The sequence below is a fragment of the Alligator sinensis genome, unplaced genomic scaffold (assembly GCF_000455745.1).
Source record: "Alligator sinensis unplaced genomic scaffold, ASM45574v1 scaffold681_1, whole genome shotgun sequence".
Classification (NCBI taxonomy): Eukaryota; Metazoa; Chordata; order Crocodylia; family Alligatoridae; genus Alligator; species Alligator sinensis.
Window position 1 is genome coordinate 635,238 of NW_005842315.1, and position 18,098 is coordinate 653,335.

Consider the following 18,098-nt stretch of genomic DNA (forward strand, 5'->3'; position numbering starts at 1 on the left):
GTGGTTTCGGGAGTGTCTTGTTTATTTAGAAATCTTCAGACTGAAACTCAGGTTCACACATCCACAAAAAAGTAATTTGAATTTGAATGGAAAACCCTGATCTTCTAGCCAGTTCTAGTGTAGGGGAGCAGTCTGTACTTGTTCATCCTTTACCTCCATTTTGCCACTCGTAAGAACGTTGTGAAACACTTGAACCAGCTGTGATAGGAGCTGCAGTGGTTTTCACCATTTGTCACTAAGTGCTCAAGGAGTACTATGGGATTAGCTGGCAGAGCTGTTTCCATGGTGCAACAGTGACAATAGATTTGGACTTTAATTCACATTTAATAGGAGTACTTTGGAGCCACAAAAGATGCTGCTTTCATGGGACAGTGGGGAAAACAGGAGTCCTATACAGGAAGCTGGGTCATCAGCTACAGATACTGACACCAACAGTCAAGATGATCCAGGTTAGCACTGATGGTGAATATAATACAGTAGGATCAACTAGTTAATGCTTGTAGCATGTCTTGAGGTTATGAGAGATTCTCTATATTCTGGAGGTTTTTATAGCTGAGTGGGTGGGGGACAGAGAAGCTGATTATGAGAGCAGTTGTTATTGGATACCCTGGCTTTCCTTTTTGATTTTTTTTTTTCAGTTCTCCCTGCCTTATTTCCCCCAGAGTTACTATTTTAATCAGTCTGCATTATGAATGGTAGAAGATGTGACTAATGAAATATTAAGTTGACCACTTTTAATTTTGGAATTAAAATGATATATAGTGGCTTAGTAACAATGAGGAAGTGTATATAATACTTAGATCTATACATATACTGAAAAAACTACACTATTTCTGTGATTTTTAGGACTTGCTTAAAGGAAACTTATTATGAAATAAAATGAACAAAATAACTTTTCTCTCTTTATTTTATTAGCTGACACAGCCAGCGTGAGCAGCTTGAGTCTGTCCAGTGGACACACAAAGCGTATTGCCTTCCTGTTCGATTCAACTCTCACTGCCTTTTTGATGATGGGGAATCTTTCACCAGTAGGTGAAATTGTTCTCTTTTATCCATGCTAAGACTAAATGTTTTATGGCATTTAGTATAATGCTGCTCTGACTATTTTAGAATTTTCTGTATTTGTTTGATCTTTTGTTTGTTCGGATGCCTGAAGTCTGTTGCTAATGTAACAAAAATGTATACGGTACAGTCGTGTCATACACGCATTTAACTTGTGCGTATTCAACTATATGCGGGGTGGGAGGGGGTGGGGCTTGAGTTTGCGGCGGTGGCGGGAGGTTTTAGCAGTGTGGTGGTGGCCCGGCAGTACGCAGCCATCCCCTCCCTTCCCCCAACCCCGTGCTGCGCCGCTGCCGCTGGCTGCACAGCTCCAACCATGGCTCTGTGGCGGCAGCAGGAGGTTTTGGAGGCAGAGGCAGTCACCGCTAGTCAGATTGCTGGCAATTTGACTATATGCTATTTTCGCCTTATGCGCTGACCTCTGAACCTAACCCCTGTGTAAGATGCGACATGCCTGTATTAGATCTCTTGCTTTCCCCTCTGAGTTAATTTTTTTAACTTTATGTGGATTTTATTGCTACAGAACTTGAAAAGTCATGCAGTCACCATGTTTGAAGTTGGAAAATTATCAGATGAGTCTCTGGACAGTTTTCTTGTAGAACTTGAGAAGGTAACTTGCTTTGGATGGAGGGTCAAAAGCTTTTTTTCAAACTTTTAACCCTTTTCCTTTTTTCCCTATCGGTATTAGAAAATGTATTTTAGCCTCTGAGGCCAAAGAGGCCAAATACATTGATTGTGACCCATCCAGACAAACTTGGCGGTGTGGTATGTGGTGCTGTGCTGCTTCTTTGTAGGTATCCTGGGGTTAAAAAAAAAAACCTGCACAGAAAAAGAGTGGGGTGGTACATGTGGTGGCAGTGCGTGCCTCCCAAAACCGGAGCCTGGCCAGCTGGAGCCACACTTTGGCTGTCAGCCATGCTCCCAGCTGTGGCGGTGCTGCAGCTTCAGTTTCCCTAGTCCCCAGGACCCCAGGTAAGGCTGCTGGGGCCAGCACAGTTGCTGGTCCTAGCTTCCCCTACCCCACCTGGAGTAACCTGCTATGCGCCAGGGTGCACGTGGCACAGGTGTGCCACTGCTACTTGTCCCCAGACAACCAAAAGTCTGCTTTTGTCTGGATACAGCCTGATATTTTATTTAGGAGCCCATTTTTATGGATCCCTGAGCATACTTGACCCATATAGTTTGACCTTTAGGGTAGTGTGTATTCTAGGTGTTTATGTCAGTAGCGACTTTTTTTAGGGCCAAGTTTATTGGGTGTGTATTAGGAGTGCGCCAATTAAAGATTTTTTGGGCTGATACCGATGGCTGCCTTATTAAGGAGCCATATCGGCCAGAACCAATTCAGTTGTTGATATGCAGCCTGGCAGCATGGAGAGCAACATCCGGCTGGTAAGTCTCTTTGGGGGGGTGGGGGGAGGAGCGGGAGGCTTGGGGGTGCAGATAGAGGTCCCCAGAATTTGCTGTAGCCCCCTGTTGCACCCCTCCCAGCGCTGCTGCTGCCCGTCTCAAACCCCCCCCCCCCCCCCCCCCCGAAGAGCCTGGTGCAACCCCTAGCTCTAGCCCACAGTGGCAGCCTGTGCTCGCCCTGTTCACAGATCCAGGGGGCACATGCCCCACCCCATGCCTCCCCTGGGGGTGTACACACTGGTGGGAGCCCCTCTCCCCTTGTGCCCCTAGATGAGCTGCTCACAGCTCCGTCCTGCACCCTGTCCCGCCCGGTTGGCAGCCCCACCTCCCCTCCTCCCTCACTACGGGGGGCCTCAATTTCCCTTCCCTTCCCTTCCCTTCCCTTCCAACAGACTTACCAACTGGATGCTGCTCTCTAAGTTGCCGTGCTAGCGGTGTACATGCTGTGCCTGCGCGCATGCATGTGGCATTTATTAGTGATTATCAGGCACATCAGCCAAAAAAGCCGATTTGCTGTTAATGTCAATTTTCCTTTTATTGGTGCCAATAGGATATGGACTGATGTATCGGTGAACCTGTAGTATGCATGTGCAAAAGTGTAGTCAGCCAAGGATGACATGCAAATACATTGATTGACCCATCATAATCCCTGATGGGCAAACAACCCCTGGCTGTATGTGCACACAGCTATTGACTTTTTTTTGTGGTGGCAATCTGATTCAGAACTTCCTGGATCTTATGTTGGAGGCTGCAAGTGGGAAAGGAACCATGGGGAAAAAAACCCTGGTCATGCTCTGTTCACTCTCCTGGTCAACATCTGCCCTCTGCAATTGTATGACACATCTGACCCAATAAATGGCAGTTATTTGCTTCTCTCTGTGCTGAATTTGAGTCTTCATAAACAAGCACGTACTTTGTGCACACAGTGCTGAAAATGTGGCCATTAAAGATTGGAAGGTATAAACAATAAGCCTTTCAATTAGGGTAGATGAGCGGCATAAAGAAACTAAGCCATGTCCTTTAAGATGGTTGTAAAGTTACACTTGCAAAATCTCTATAATTGCTGTGGCTTTATTTGTCAACCCATTATGCTTTTGAATACAAATGACTGTTTTAGGGCTGAAGTCTAGCAGTCTCACCCAAATGGTTATGGTTTGCTTTTGTGTGTATATTTTGGTATTTGGCAAGCTTTGCCAGATAACTCCTTCGCTGTGGTTGCTTTAAACCCCTTTGTTGGAAAGTGTATGCACAATTGTATCATTTAATTACAGATTAATGAGTTAATGACAATTTCAGAAGATGATTTAAAAAAAAAACAGTTAAGCAATTCACTAAATGCATTCGTATCATTTTTTGTTTAGGTTCAAAGCACTGGTGAAGGGGAGGCACAGAGATACTTTGATCATGCACTTACCCTGAGAAACACAATTCTGTTTTTGCGGCATAATAAGGACCTAGTGGCACAAACTGCACAACTTGAACAACCAAATAACGGTACAGTGAAAATTCCTGTTGGGGAGATCTGTCCAATCTATTAAGAGTTAAGCGTGTTTACTTCTTGTTTGTTCACTTTAAGCATGAAGACTTTTCCCAATTAAATTTCTGTTCAGGAAAGAATTTAGCAGCCTATTTAGCAGGGATGGTTTTCCTGACGTGGGGCCACAGAACTTACTACTACTTGTTTTTGGCCTCGTAACTGGCTTTTATTTTGAATGACATCTATCAGTTGCATAGCAGTGGTCTTATGTATAAAGACTGAGTAACTTCATTACAAGACTTAAGGACAAATTGGACTGAGAGGGGATTGGTTCTTGACTAAACATTGAAGAACAGTTAAGGAGTATAGTTATTCATGCAAAAATGCACTAAAGAGAAGATTTTCAAAGGCTCCAAAGAGTTGGGTACAACTCTGTTTTTAAAAAGGCATTAAATGGCTTGTTGCCCTTTTATGTCTCGGAAAATCCCACTCTTCCAAAATGTTATTCTAGGTTTATTTAACTGCAAGTAGCCATCTTCAAAATGAAATCCAGTGATTTATTTTGCTATTGCTTTAGCTGCTTATCTTTTGGAGGAGGCTAAAATGCACAGCATCTAAATGAAAGCTAAATCATCAGACTTGTAGTCAGTGTTTTCCTTTCATATGACTGATCTTGCCAGGTGTTATCTGCCATGCTAGTTATACATAGGAGCTGGAAGGGCTCGGCCCCTTAAAATATTTAGTCTGTGGAAAGCTGAAGGAGTTGGCTGTGGTAATTTCAGAGCCATTAGCTATCCTCTGTAATTTATGGAGATTGGGTGAGGTTCCAGATTATTGGAATGGGGCAAACATAATGCCTGTCTTTTAAGAAAGGGAAAAAGGAGGAGCTGGGGAATTTAGACTGGTCAGCCTGACCTCAATGCCTGGAAAGATTCCATAGATTTCATAGACATTAGGGCTGGAAGGGACCTCAAGAGATCATTGGGTCCAGCCCCCTGCCATAGGTGGGAAGTCAGCTGGGATCAAGTACCCCCGAAAAAAAAAAATCCCTCTGGTTTTTTTTTTTTTTTTTTTTTTTTTTTTCTTTTTTAAGGAATCCAGAGCAGGTGCTTGCACCACCTCTGGGGGGAGTTTGCTCCAGACTCTGGACACACAAAGAATTTTTTTCTAATATCCAGTCTAAATCAGCCTTCCTGGAGTTTATGGTCATTAGACCTTGTTATCCCTTGGGGAGCTCTGGTGAATAGATGTTCTCCGAGGTCCTGATGTGCCCCTCTTATGAAGTTGTAGGCTGCCACCAAGTTCCCCCTGAGCCTTCTCTTCTCCAGACTGAAGAGTCGCAGGTCCCTCAGCCTCTCCTTATACGGCCTTCCCTCCAGGCCTTGGATCATATGAGTGGCTCTCCTTTGGACTCTCTCAAGCTTCTCCACATCCTTCCTGAAGCGGGGGGCCCAGTACTGGATGCAGTACTCTAGCTGCGGTCTCATCAAGCCTGAGTAAAATGGGAGGATGACTTCCCTGGTTTTGCTTGAGATGCATCAGTGGATGCATGCCAGAGTTTGGTTAGCTTTGCCTGCCACCACATCGCATTGGTGGCTCGTATTCATCTTGTGGTCAGTCAAGACACCCAAGTCCCTTTTGGTCATGGTGCTAGCCAGCGTAGCACCGTCGAGCCTGTTAGTATGTTGAGGATTCTTCCTACCGAGGTGCAGCACCTTGCACTTCTCTGTATTAAAAGCCATCTGGTTTTGGTCCGCTCACCTTGAGATTGTGTTCAAATGGGCCTGTATTCCCAACCCGTCCTGCGGTGTGATGGCCCTCCCCCATAGTTTGGTATCGTCCGCGAACTTGGCCAGTTCACATCTGACTCCCGAATCTAGATCATTGATGAAAATGTTAAAGAGTGCTGGCCCGAGTACCAAGCCCTGAGGGACTCCACTGGTAACACTGTGCCATGTTGATTTTCTCCCTTCATCTAGTACTTTTTGGGTCCGACCCTGTAGCCAGTTGCTTAGCCATCGGACCGTATGATGATCTAGAGCCGCAGTTTCCCAGCTTAACCATGAGGACATCATGGAGAACTAGGTCAAAGGCCTTCTTGAAGTCCAGATAAATGATGTACTTATCATTTCCCTTATCCAGGGCATAATGTTACCTGGTCATAGAAGGAGATGAGGTTGGTCAGGCAAGGCCTGCCAGTCACAAAGCCATGTTGGTTGGCATTCAGAAGCTTGCCTTCTGTTAGTCTAGCATTAATGGATTCCTTGACAATTTTCTCCAGAATTTTTTTGGGCATGGACATCAGACTGGTTGGTCTATAGTTCCCTGGCTTATCCCTCCTCCCTTTCTTGTAGATAGGAACCATGTTGGCTCATTTCCAGTCATCTGGGACCTTGCCCGAGCACCACAATTTTTCAAATATTCCTGCTAAGGGGATGCAGTGATGTCTGCTAGCTCTTTCAAGACCCTTGGGTGCATTCCATCTGGGCCTGCGGACTTGTGCATGTCCAGTTTCTCAAGGTGTTCCCTCACCTGATCTACATCAATTTTGGGCCAGTCACCCACTCCCAAATTGGTTTGTGCCATTCCTGGCAGTGTGATCCTCGTGGGAGGGTGAAAAACAAATGTTAAAAAGTCATTTAGGAGATTGGCCCTTCCTTGGGCATCTGATGTCAGTTGTCCCGTTGGATCTCTCAGGGGCCCAATACTGTCCTTGTTCTTTTTCCTACTTCCCCCATATCTAAAGAAGGACTTTTTGTTGTCCTTGATCCCCGCGGCAAGCCTAAGTTTGGTTTGTGCCTTCGCTTCTATTGACCACTCTCTGCAGGTGTGGGCGAGTGCAGGGTAATCCTTTTTGGTAATGCTTCCTGTTTTCCAGCTGGTGTAGGCTGCTCTTTTGAGCTTAATGAGGTTCAACAGTTCCTTATTTAGCCATAGGGGCTTCCTTGCTCGTTGACTGCATTGCTTGCGAAAAGGGGTGGCTTTCACCTGTGCTTCAAAGATTATATTTTTGAGCAATGACCATCATGTACTCCCTTTTCTGTGGGGGTATGGCCTCTGATTGCCTGACTGACCAGTTCTCTCAGTTTGCAGAAGTCTGCCTTCCTAAAGTTAAGGACTTCTGTTTTACTGAGGGGTTTGCCTGCTCTTTGGTGAACTAAGGAGGCGACCAATTCATGGTCGCTGTCACCAAATTTCCCTTTGATCCACAGGTCGCTCACCAGGTCCTCCCCTTTGGCCAGGACCAGATCCAGCAATGCCTCTCCCCTAGTTAACCAGTAGACCTCCTGGGTTAGGTAGAGGTCATCGATTCACGTGAGAAAACTATGTGACCTGTCAGATTTGGCTGTGCAATCATCCCAAGAGATGTCAGGGAAGTTGAAGTCTCCCATGACGATCAGCCATCAGGAGCGTGTGGCTTTGACCAGTTCCCTAATGAATTCCTGATCTAGGTTTTCCTCTTGGTGGGGGGTCTATAGTAGACTCCTACAAGTAAGTCACCCTCCCCATGTTCTCTTTGTATCTTGACCCAGAGGGTCTCAGGATGCCCTTCCTGGTTTGGAAACTCAATCTGCAGAGAGGTGAACTGATTTTTGATGTAGAGAGCAACACCCCCACCCCTCTTCCCCACACGGTCTGTCCTATATACAGTGTAACCCTCGACTGCCACCGACCGATCATAGGTGGAGTCCCGCCAGGTCTCGGTAATTCCTACAAGGCCGTAGTCATTATCGCATTAGGAGAAGGGCCAGTTACTCATGCTTGTTTCCCAAGCTCCTGGCATTTGTGTACGGACAGTTGTCTGCCATGTGAAGCCCAATGCTTCCCTAAGGGGTTATGAGGGGCCTTTCTTTGGGCTGTCGCCAGGGTGGGATCTCATAGGCTGCCCAAGGTATTGGTAGTGCAGCTGACATGACCTGGGGTAAAACTGTTAGTAGACCGCCTGTGCCGCAGTGGTCTCAATTTTTAAAGTCCTGTCAAGAAGGTCAGCTATCCTGGCCGAAAAGACCTGCTTCCCTTTCCAGGTGAGGTGCAGGCCATCCCTTCCCAACAGTCCACTCTCCCTGAAGTGCGGGCTGTGGTCGAAACCAAACCCCTCGCGATGGCACCATCACCGGAGTCGTCTATTCACCTCCCCGATGCACCTGTCCCTCCGGAGCCCATGTCCTGCGACAGGGAGGATTGAGGAGAAATCTATCTGTGCCCCCAGACCCTTGAGCCCAGGTCCTAGAGCCCTGTAGTCACGCATGGCCTGGCCTGGACTTCTCCGTGCCGTGTAATTGGTCCCCACGTGGATGAGGAGCATGGGATGGTGGTCGGAGGGCCGGATGAGTTTGGGGATCCTCTCCATCACGCCCTGGACACGAGTTCCAGGCAGGCAGCTGACCTCATGGGCCAGGGGGTGAGGGTGACAGATTGCTCCCTCAGTCCCCCCAAGGAGGGAGTCACCCACCACTATAACTCTGCACCTTCTTCTAGACACAGGTGCTGGTGGCCCTGCGTCCTCACAGGCTGGAGCCGGCGGGATGGCTGGCTCCGTTCATGTGGGAGGTGCAAAGTGGTTGTGCAGCTCCAGGGGAGTGGTGACCCTGGTGCTGCACCCCTTTGGGCCGGAGACAACCGTCATCCAGGCAACCTCAGGCTGGACTTCGTAGCGGTTCTTAGGTTCCACCACTCCGTCATGAGCCATCGGATAGAGAGCCCGAAAGTAAGAGTCCAGCTCCTGCTCCGCATCCCTAATGGAGCGCAGTCGCTGGACCGTCACCTGGAGTTCCCTAATCTGGCACTCCAGGGCATTCACCACTGAGCATACCCCACAAGGGGTGGTATCAGTGCCCCCAAACCCAGCTGCCTGCAATCTTGCTAGGCAGTCTCCACAAGGAGCCGGGGGCTCCGTCTGAGTGGAGGCCGAGGCCGAGGGTCAGGGACCGCAAGGACATTCAGGAGGGGGCAGGGACTGCAGGCTCCGTCTGGGTACAGGCCAAAACCATGGGCTTCATTTGAGTGGAGACCCCAGTAGTGTCGGAGCAGGGGAGTTCAGGTGCAGGGGGGAGCCTCGGGTTGCAATGTGTCCCACCCACCATGGGTCTTGTAGTAGTCTGGCTACTACTATGCAGACCCTTGGCTATGGCTCAGTGCCCAGAGCCTCGGGCCCTCCTGCTTGCCGTCCTGCACAAACTCCCGTGCTAACTCGCATGCCGGGCAGACAAGCGTGCCTGTTTGCACGGCTCCCGGGGGGGCTAAGCGAAGTAGGATCCGGGGTAGGGTGATACGCTTTGCAACTCCTCTCAGCTGACTCCCCGCAGCTGTGCTAGACCCCTCCAACCATGGGCCCCTCTCACCTTCAGCTCTGCTGGGTCAGTTGCGGATGCTCCACGGCTGCTGGGGGTCACTGGAGGGCTTCAGGGTGCAGGAGTATGATGGGTTTGCACCCGTGTGTCTCGTGCTGCTCCCGGAGCCCAACATGAAACAAGTCCTTAAAGAGTCCACTGGTAAAGTACCAACCTGATTTCCTTTTATGATAGAGCCTCTGTGAATGAGGTGAAGAGCAGTGGATGTGGTATACCTTGACTTTTTCGCAAAGCTTTTGACGCAATCTAATACAAAATTGTCATTAACAAGCTAAGAAAAAAACAGACTAGGTGAAAGTACTGTAAGGTGAATATGTAACTGGTTGGATCATCCTACACAGTGAGTAATCTCAATGGCTCAGTGTCTAGTTGGGAGGAGGTATCAAGTGGCGGTTCCCTGGGGGTCTGTCCTGGGTCGAGCATTGTTTAACATGGGGGTGGGCCATTATTTGGCCTGGAGGGCTACTTAATGATTCTTGGTGAGCTGTTGAGGGCCATGCACGCATGCACATGCAGGGATTGGACGAGTTGCACTCGTGCCTTGACAGCTGCTGGACAGAAGCAGCCCTGCCTCATGCTGCACAAGAGCCAGAGCTACTAGGGCCCAAGTGCAGCTCACCTAGGGCCTGCCACACAGCCCTGCCACAGGGCTGCTTCTCCCCAGCATCCACTGTGGCTCCTGGGATACGCAGTCCAGCGCTGCTGGCCAGCAGAGGCCAGGGCCTAAACATAGCTCACCCAGGGCCAGCTGTATGGTGCTGCCACCCACAGGTGGGCCACATAAAATCAGTTGGCTAGTTGAAGCTGGCCTGCAGGCCATCCTTGGTTTAACGTCTTCATTGAAGATTTGTATGATGGGATCAAATGTATGTTTTGCAAATTTTCCAGATGACACCAAGTTGGGTGTAATTGCAGATGCTCTGGAGGGCAGGGCTAGGATCCAGAATGACCTGCATAGAAATGGAAACGTGGTTTGCAATCAACCAGATGAGATTCAGCAGGGACAAGTGTAAAGACCTGCATTTAGGACAGAATAATTGCATGTACAAATACAGACTAGGGAATGACTGAGACTGCAGTACTATACAGAAGGATCTGGGGGTTACAACAAACTATAAGGTGAATTTGAGCCAACAGCGTGCTCTTTTTTGCCAGAAGTCCAACAGTATCCTGGGTTGTATTACCAGGAGTGTCACTTGCAAATCAAGGGAAATGGTTTTTTTGCTCTGTTCAGCACTGGTAAAGCCTCACCTGAAGCACTGTGTCCTGTTTTGGGCCCCACACTTCAGGAAGGATGTGGACAAATTGATGGAGAGGAACAAAAATAATTAGAGGTCTGGGAAGCATGACTTATGAAGAAAGGCTGAAAAAGCTAAGGTTATTTAGTCTGAAGAAGAGCAGACTGAGGGAGGATTTGGTAATAGTTTGCCGTTACATGAAACGTGATTATACAGAGCATGGAGATTGGCTTTTCTTTGGCTGTAGGCAGCAGTACTAGAAGCAATAGAATCGAGCTGCAGCCGGGGAAATTTAGGTTGGAGATTAAGAGGAACTTTCTGACTTTGAGGGTGGTCAAGCACTAGATCAGCCTACCAAGAAAAATGGTAGAATCTCTATCCTTAGAAGTTTTTCAGAGCAGGTTACACAGCTACTTGGCTGGGCTGGTTTAGTCAGGGATGATCCTGCCTTGAACAGGGAGCTGGACTAGATTACTTTGAGGTCCCTTGCAACCCTGCTTTTCTGAGGTCATAAAAGCTACTACTTACCTAACTGCTAATTTTTTTTTTGACCTTATTAACCTAGGTTACCCATTGGATCTCTTACGGTGCGAGAGTTTGCTTGGCTTAGATCCAGCTACTTGCAGCAGAGTGCTAAATAAAAATTATACCCTGCTTGTCTCCATGGCACCTCTTACCAATGAAATCCGACCCATCAGCAGCTGTACTCCCCAGGTGTGAACACATTTCAAAGATAGTCTATTGCATTTTGCTTTTAAACCTTTTAATATTAAAGTAGCTATATCTGGATCTTCTTAATTGAACATAGCTTCACTGGGACATTTGATTCCAATTATTTGCATGTATGACAATATTCTAGCTCACAAAAATCAGAGTTCATTGAATTTATAATATGTATGTTCATCATTAAGGTCAACTTTATTTAATACCTTCAGAGTAATGAACTCTCTAATTAAAGAAATGCAGTGACAGATGTTCAAATAACAAAATTTGTGTTTTAAATTCCTATTCTCAATAGGATCTCTTTGGCAATGGCCTTATCTTTTCTCTGTGTAAATACCAGGAAATAAAATATATTGTTTCACTTTGGCAGAATGTAGAGTACTTTAGGATTATGTCCACCACATCTGCATGCTGTTCAACATGAATAAAAAGAGTACTTAATTAAAAGCACAATGGCATGATAAAGCTCTTTAATTTTGTTTTCTACAATAGCATTGTTTCTTCCTGGGATAAAAATCCATTTTAATTTCGTACCAAATATCTCAGAAGGAACTTGATGATAAAGGTGTGGTGATTCCTTCTCACGGCAGATAATTATAGATATTGAATATCTAGCCTGAAGAAATCCTAGAAAATTAAAGCACTAACCCTGCAGCATTTGAAATGAATGGAATTTTATCATTTATTTCAGTAGTCAGGATCACCTAATTGCTGCAAATGCTTACATTTTGTATGCTATTCTTTCCCAAACCCTTGGGTGTGCCCCTTTAGGATTTAAGAAGGACTATTCAAAGGTTATATGGCTTTTGGTAGCAGTGTGCAGACTAGTTCTGTAGGAGGTTCAACAAAGCCAGTATTTTAAGCAAATGTGTCTTTCCAGCTTTTTGCTGTACCCAGGGGACCAGCCAGACTTGAAGATTTGAGCTTGGGTTTGCCATGTGATAGTGAAATGATATTGCTGCTGCTGGTAATCTGTTAGCAGGGAACACTGTTATGGTGTACCAAACAGTAGAGAAATGGCTACTGCAGATTATGCCTATCATTCAGGCTAAACTAGCCCATACAGAGAGCTGTATGCTGCCATAGCTAGGCTCTCTGGGGTAGCTGGACTTTTTTACAGTCAAACCAGCTGGCTTATCTTTGCACTTGACGGCAGTGTGAGACCTATCTGAGACCTATCAGACTTCTTAACTGTAGCTGTACACTTAATAGCTGCAATTTAAGTGATACTTTTCTGTCATACCTTTTGGGTAATCTTTCCCCAGCATATTGGACCAGCTATACCAGAAATTAGCTCAGTCTGGTTCAAATTGTATATTTACCATATTACCGGACAAGGACCACCATCTATGTTGCTATCTAAAGGAACAAGGCTTCGAAAGCTTCCCGATATTTTTCAGGTATGTTATCTTCCTCCCCCCCATTTAAAATGGAATCTGAATTTTCTTCAGATGTATCCTCTACAAACTAGCATCTAAGATCTTTGAGTTTGGGGATTTTCTGTCTCTAACAAAGTGGGGAGTATGAGCACAAGTAGTGATACAATACACCACTAGAGAACTGTACTTACTGCCAGTAATATCTTGTAAATTCATGATTAACCTAATTTATATTGTTACTTGTATAAACATGGCTAATGAATTACTGCTGTAAATAGCTCATTAACTTCTGTTTTGTAGGGTTATGATCGCCTATTAATAACATCGTGGGGTCACGACCCAGGAATAGTTCCAACTTCAAATGTGCTCGCAATGTTGAATGATGCATTGACACATTCTGCTGTGCTAATTCAGGTATAAAGTGTTCTTTGTGAATAATAAAATAACTCCAACTCTGTTGTATAATCTGTGCTGCTCTATCAGACTAATTTTAAAAGCCTCCCTAAATTTGTCACTTATACACAGCCATAAGGATTCAAACATAATCTGCGTAGCAGGGGTGTCAGACACACAGCCTGCAGATGTGGGGTATCTGGCGCATTGGGGTTTTTGCAGTGCAGATGACACACCTCCAAATGCAGCACATGGTGTTGAAAATTTTCCCATGTGGTGTGGTGAGTGGTGACCTTTAACCCTCTGCCCCACAGTGGCCAGACTGTGCGTGTCAACAGGGGCAACACCAGGGTGGGTAAATGCTGCCACCACTTGCCCTGCCACAAAATTTCTGGGTTAAAATCCTTGCTGGGGATGCAGTTCTGCAGTTACATTAATCCCTGTGGCTACCAGTACCACTGTATTAGCAGGGCCAGCACCCAGAGGGTTAACATTGCTGCTACTCACCCCACCACTGGAGCAGTGAGAAGTCTCACTGTCCAGATCCAGCCCATGAAGCCAAATGAGTTTGACATGCTTGCTGTTTAATAAAATACAGCCAGAACATATGTGATCAAAAAACTACCCTACTTGTGGATGTCGATGTCACATTTTTCAAAGGTCTGTGTTTACTGAAAACTCGTGTGTGTATAATTTTTTTAATTTTTCCAAATACCTTAGTCTTAGCACAATTTTTATGCTAAGGTGTTCATGCTCAGTGCATCTTCTTGTCCAGTAACTTTCAAGCTAAATGTATACTGAACTCCTTTTTAAGACTTACTCTATTTGTATTAGCTCCTGAAAGGGAAGATAAACTCAAGCAACTTAAAAGCTTTTAGTGATATAGATTTGCTGAAGTATATAAAATAAGGCTGTTAGCACATCCAGAGAAGCACGTGAAAAAGAGTACTGAATTAAAGATCTCGGATGCATCCAATTTGAGGCCCTATAGAAGGGAGTTGCAACAGTTACAGCGAGAATGAGGGGACAGATTTCAGCGTGAGGGGCTGAGAGTGTGATGCATTTAAGCTGTGTTACAAAGTAGTGGGAATCGTAGATCTAGAAGACCATTTCAAAGAGAAGGATACCACTAGGGTTGAAGGCCACAGAAGAATCATAGAAAATTAGGGTTGGAAGGGACCTCAGGAGGTCATCTAGTCCCACCCCCTGCTCAAAGCAGGACCAGCCCCAACTAGATTGTTCCAGCCAGAACTTTGTCAAGACAGGCCTTAAAAACCTCCAAGGATGGAGATTCCACCACCTCTCTGGGTAACCTGTTCCAGTGCTTCACCACCCTCCTAATGAGAGGTTTTTCCTAATATCTAATGTAAACTTCCCTTGCTGCAGCTTGAGCCCATTGCTCCTTGTTCTGTCATCTGTCACCACTGAGAACAGTCCAGCTCCAGCCTCTTTGGATCCCCCCTCAGGTAGTTAAAGGCAGCTATTGAATCTTCCCTCAGTCTTCTCTTCTGCAGACTAAATAAGTTCAGCTCCCTCAGCCTCTGTTCAGAAGTCATGTGCCCCAGCCTCCAAACCATTTTTGTTGCCCTCTGCTGGCCTCTTTTCAACCTGTCTGTATCTTTTTAGTAGCAGGGGCCCCAAAACTAGACAGTACTCCAGATGAGGCCTCACCAGTGCATAATAGAGGGGAAGAACTACTTCCCTCTATCTGCTGGCAACTCTCCTAATGTAGCCCAGTATGCCATTAGCTTTCTTGGCAACAAGGGCACACTGTTGTCTCATATTCAGCTTATTCACTGTAAACCCCAGGTGCTTTTCTGCAGAGCTGCTACTTAAGACAGTTGGTCCCCAGCCTGTACCGGTGCATGGTATTGTTCTGTCCTATGTGCAGGACTTTGCACTTGTCCTTGTTGGACCTCATGAGATTTATTTCGGTCCAGTCTTCCAATTTATCGAGGTTTCTCTGAATCCTAGCCCTACCGTACAGCATATCCACTACTTCCCCCAGCTTGGTGTCATCCGTGAAATTGCCCAGGGTGCACTTCATCCCAACTTCCAGGTCATTGAAAATATTGAACAGTGTCAGCCCCAGGACTGACCCCTGGGACACTCTACTTAATACCAGCTGCCAACTAGATATTGAGCCATTGATTACTACTCTTTGAGCCTGACAATCCAGCCAGCTTTCTGTCCACTTTACAGTTCATTCATCCAGCTTGTACTTCCTTAGCTTGGTTGTGAGAACGTTGTGGGAGACCATATGAAAAGCCTTGCTAAAGTCAAGTTGTCATATTCATTGCTCTTCCTGCATCCACAGAGCCAGTCATCTCATCATAGGTAGTCCCTGACCTGTTCTTTCACCACGGTTGACTACTCACCTCCCCAGACTGTGCTGCCACGTGCAGTAGTCTGGGAGCTGACCTTGCCTGTGAAGACTGAGGTGAAAAAGGCATTGAGTACTTCAGCCTTTTCTGCATCCTCTGTCACTAGATTGCCTCCCTCATTTTTCCTAATCTTCCTCCTGTTGCTGACACCTGTAGACACCCTTCTTGTTACCCTTCATGTCCCTTGCTAGCTGCAACTCCAGTTGTGTTTTGGCCTCCTTGATTTCATCCTGTATGCCTGAGCAGTACTCTTCCAGTCCTCACTAGTTGCTTATCCAAGTTTCTACTTTTAAGCTTCCTTTTTATGTTTTATCTTACTGAAGAATTCCCTGCTAAGCCCAGTTGCTCTTCGGCCACGCTTGCTAGTCTTCCTGCACATCAGGATTGTTTGTTCCTGCACTCTCAGTAAAGTTTCTTTTAAAGTACAGCCAACCCTTCTGGACTCTTCTCCCTCTCAGACTGGCCTCCCAAGGGATCCTGCCCATAGTTCCCTGAAGTTGTCTTTTTCTGAAATCCAGGGTGCATACTGTGCTGCTCTACTTCCTTCCTTTCCCCCGGGGTCCTGAACTCAATCATCTTGTGGTTGCTGCTGCCCAAGTTGCCATCCAATACTGCATTCCCCATCAGTTTTTTTTTCTGTTTTTGAACAGCAGGTCAAGGAGAGCATGGCCCCTAGTTGGTCACTCCAGCACTTGCACCAGAAAGTTGTTCCTAACACTCTCCAAAAACTTCCTGGATTTCTTGTGCACTGCTGTATTGCCCTCCCAGCAGATGTCAGGGTGATTTGAAGCCCTCCGTGAGAACCAGGGCCTGTGATTGGGGAACCTTCCACCAGCTGTTTGAAGAAAGCCTCATCCACCTCAGCCTTCTGGTCTCATGGTCTCTAGCAGATCCCCACCATGACATCACCTTTGTTGCTCTCCCCTATGACCCTGATCCAGAGACTTTCAACAAGCCTATCTCCAGTCTCACAGTGGAGCTCTGAGCAATCATATGGCTTTTACATAAAGCTCAACTCCTCTTCTCCCCTGCCTGTCCTTCCTGAACAGTGTATACTCATCCTTGACAGTGCTCCAGTCATATGAGCTATTCCACCAAGTCTCTGTTATTCCAATCACATCATAGTTCCTTGCCTGTGCAAGGACTTCCAGTTTTTCATGCTTGTATCCCATTTGTATAGAGGCACCTAAGGTAACCAGCTGATTGCCCTACTTTCTGAGGAAGAATGAGAAGGCCTCTCCTACTGTCTACTCCTGCTTGTGCTTCTTCCCAGTCACCCACTTCCCCACTTACATCAGGGACTTTGGTCTCTATCCCCTGGCAAACCTAGTTTAAAGCCCTCCTCACTGAGTTAGCAAGCCTGTCTGCAGAGATGCTCTTCCCTCTCTTCCTCAGGTGGATCGTGTCTCTTCCTAGCAAACCTTCTTTCTGGAACAAAATTCTGTGGTCAAAGCAGCCAAATCCTGGCAGTGACACCATTAATTTGCAGGATGCATCTGCTTCTGCCTGGGCCCTTCCCTTTGACTGGAAGGGTCGAGGAAAATACCACCTGAGTCCCTGTCCCCTTCATTTGCTCACCCAGAGTCTTGTGCACTTTTGATCTGCTCATGGTCTCCCCTGGCAGTATCTTTGGTACCCACATGGATGAGCAGCATGGGGTAATAGCATATGAAAAGTAGCTTTGTGATTGTCCTTCCTGTCTATAAAAAACAAAACATAACCCCCCCCCCCCCCCCCCCACACACACACAACTTGTGAGAGAGTGGATTGTAGCTAAGAGAAACTGCTATTGCATATGATTCGGAAAGAATTCTTATACTTCTTAAACCTCTGAAATAAAAGTTCTTTAGTGATACTACTGACATGTAATTGATGTCAGTAATTTCAGAATCTTTTTTTTTCATTAACCTACTGTGACACTAGGTGTGAACAACGAAAATTGCATCTTGACTTGTTAAACCACTGAAGTGACCAAAAGAATTAGTAAGTCAAATAGCAAATGTTAATCATATTATGTAGCATTCATGCTGTGTATATAAACAGCTCTGACTAAATCTGCCTTAATGAAAAGAGAAGCAATTATTTGAGTACAGCTCTGGATGGTTGTCCCCATGCTAGTGATATTTGGAAATTAATTAGCAATGATAAATTTTTGTAGTTGGGCATATTAAAACTTAGAACTATAGTCCTCTTTTACCATGGTGTCATTTTTTTTCCTTTACAATAATAGTTGTTTAAAGCTTGTGGCTAGCAGAAATTTTTAATGTATGCATGTTCTTTTTGGTCTGCTTGTTTGTTACATAAGCATTATTGAGCTCATTTTCTGTTTGTGCTTTAGAAAACAAACTGTGGCATTAACTATATAATTGTTTTTTCCCCTTTAACATTGTTGGTATTTAGGGACATGGAATGCACGGAATGGGGGAAACAATGCATGTACCTTTTCCATTTGATGAAGTAGAGCAACAAGGAGGTAACTATCTTTTAATATGACTTTTGCCACAGGTGTTTGCAGTAATCCTGTTGAAACCCACTTGCTAATACAAGAGCCAACAAAGTTGCTGATTTGAACTTTTGAAGTGAAAGTCACATACATCTCTTAAATGTTGCGTTCAAAGGCTGTTTGCAAACTTCATCCCTATAAATGTCCCTCCAACTTCCAATGTGTTTGACTCCCCTTCTTT

At 45.8% G+C, this 18,098-nt stretch overlaps 1 protein-coding gene across 6 annotated transcripts in view; it reads left to right on the forward strand.

Annotated features, from left to right (window-relative positions):
• Positions 1-18,098, forward strand: part of FAM91A1 (family with sequence similarity 91 member A1) — a 51,377-nt gene that overhangs the window by 24,328 nt on the left and 8,951 nt on the right. For all 6 annotated transcript variants that reach the window (XM_025209890.1, XM_025209891.1, XM_025209892.1 and 3 more), the window contains 8 exons: positions 331-449; positions 916-1,028; positions 1,586-1,672; positions 3,831-3,963; positions 11,101-11,249; positions 12,524-12,658; positions 12,938-13,051; positions 17,815-17,887. In XM_025209890.1, coding sequence (XP_025065675.1) covers positions 331-449; positions 916-1,028; positions 1,586-1,672; positions 3,831-3,963; positions 11,101-11,249; positions 12,524-12,658; positions 12,938-13,051; positions 17,815-17,887 — 923 coding nt within the window. The remainder of the gene's footprint in view (positions 1-330; positions 450-915; positions 1,029-1,585; positions 1,673-3,830; positions 3,964-11,100; positions 11,250-12,523; positions 12,659-12,937; positions 13,052-17,814; positions 17,888-18,098) is intronic.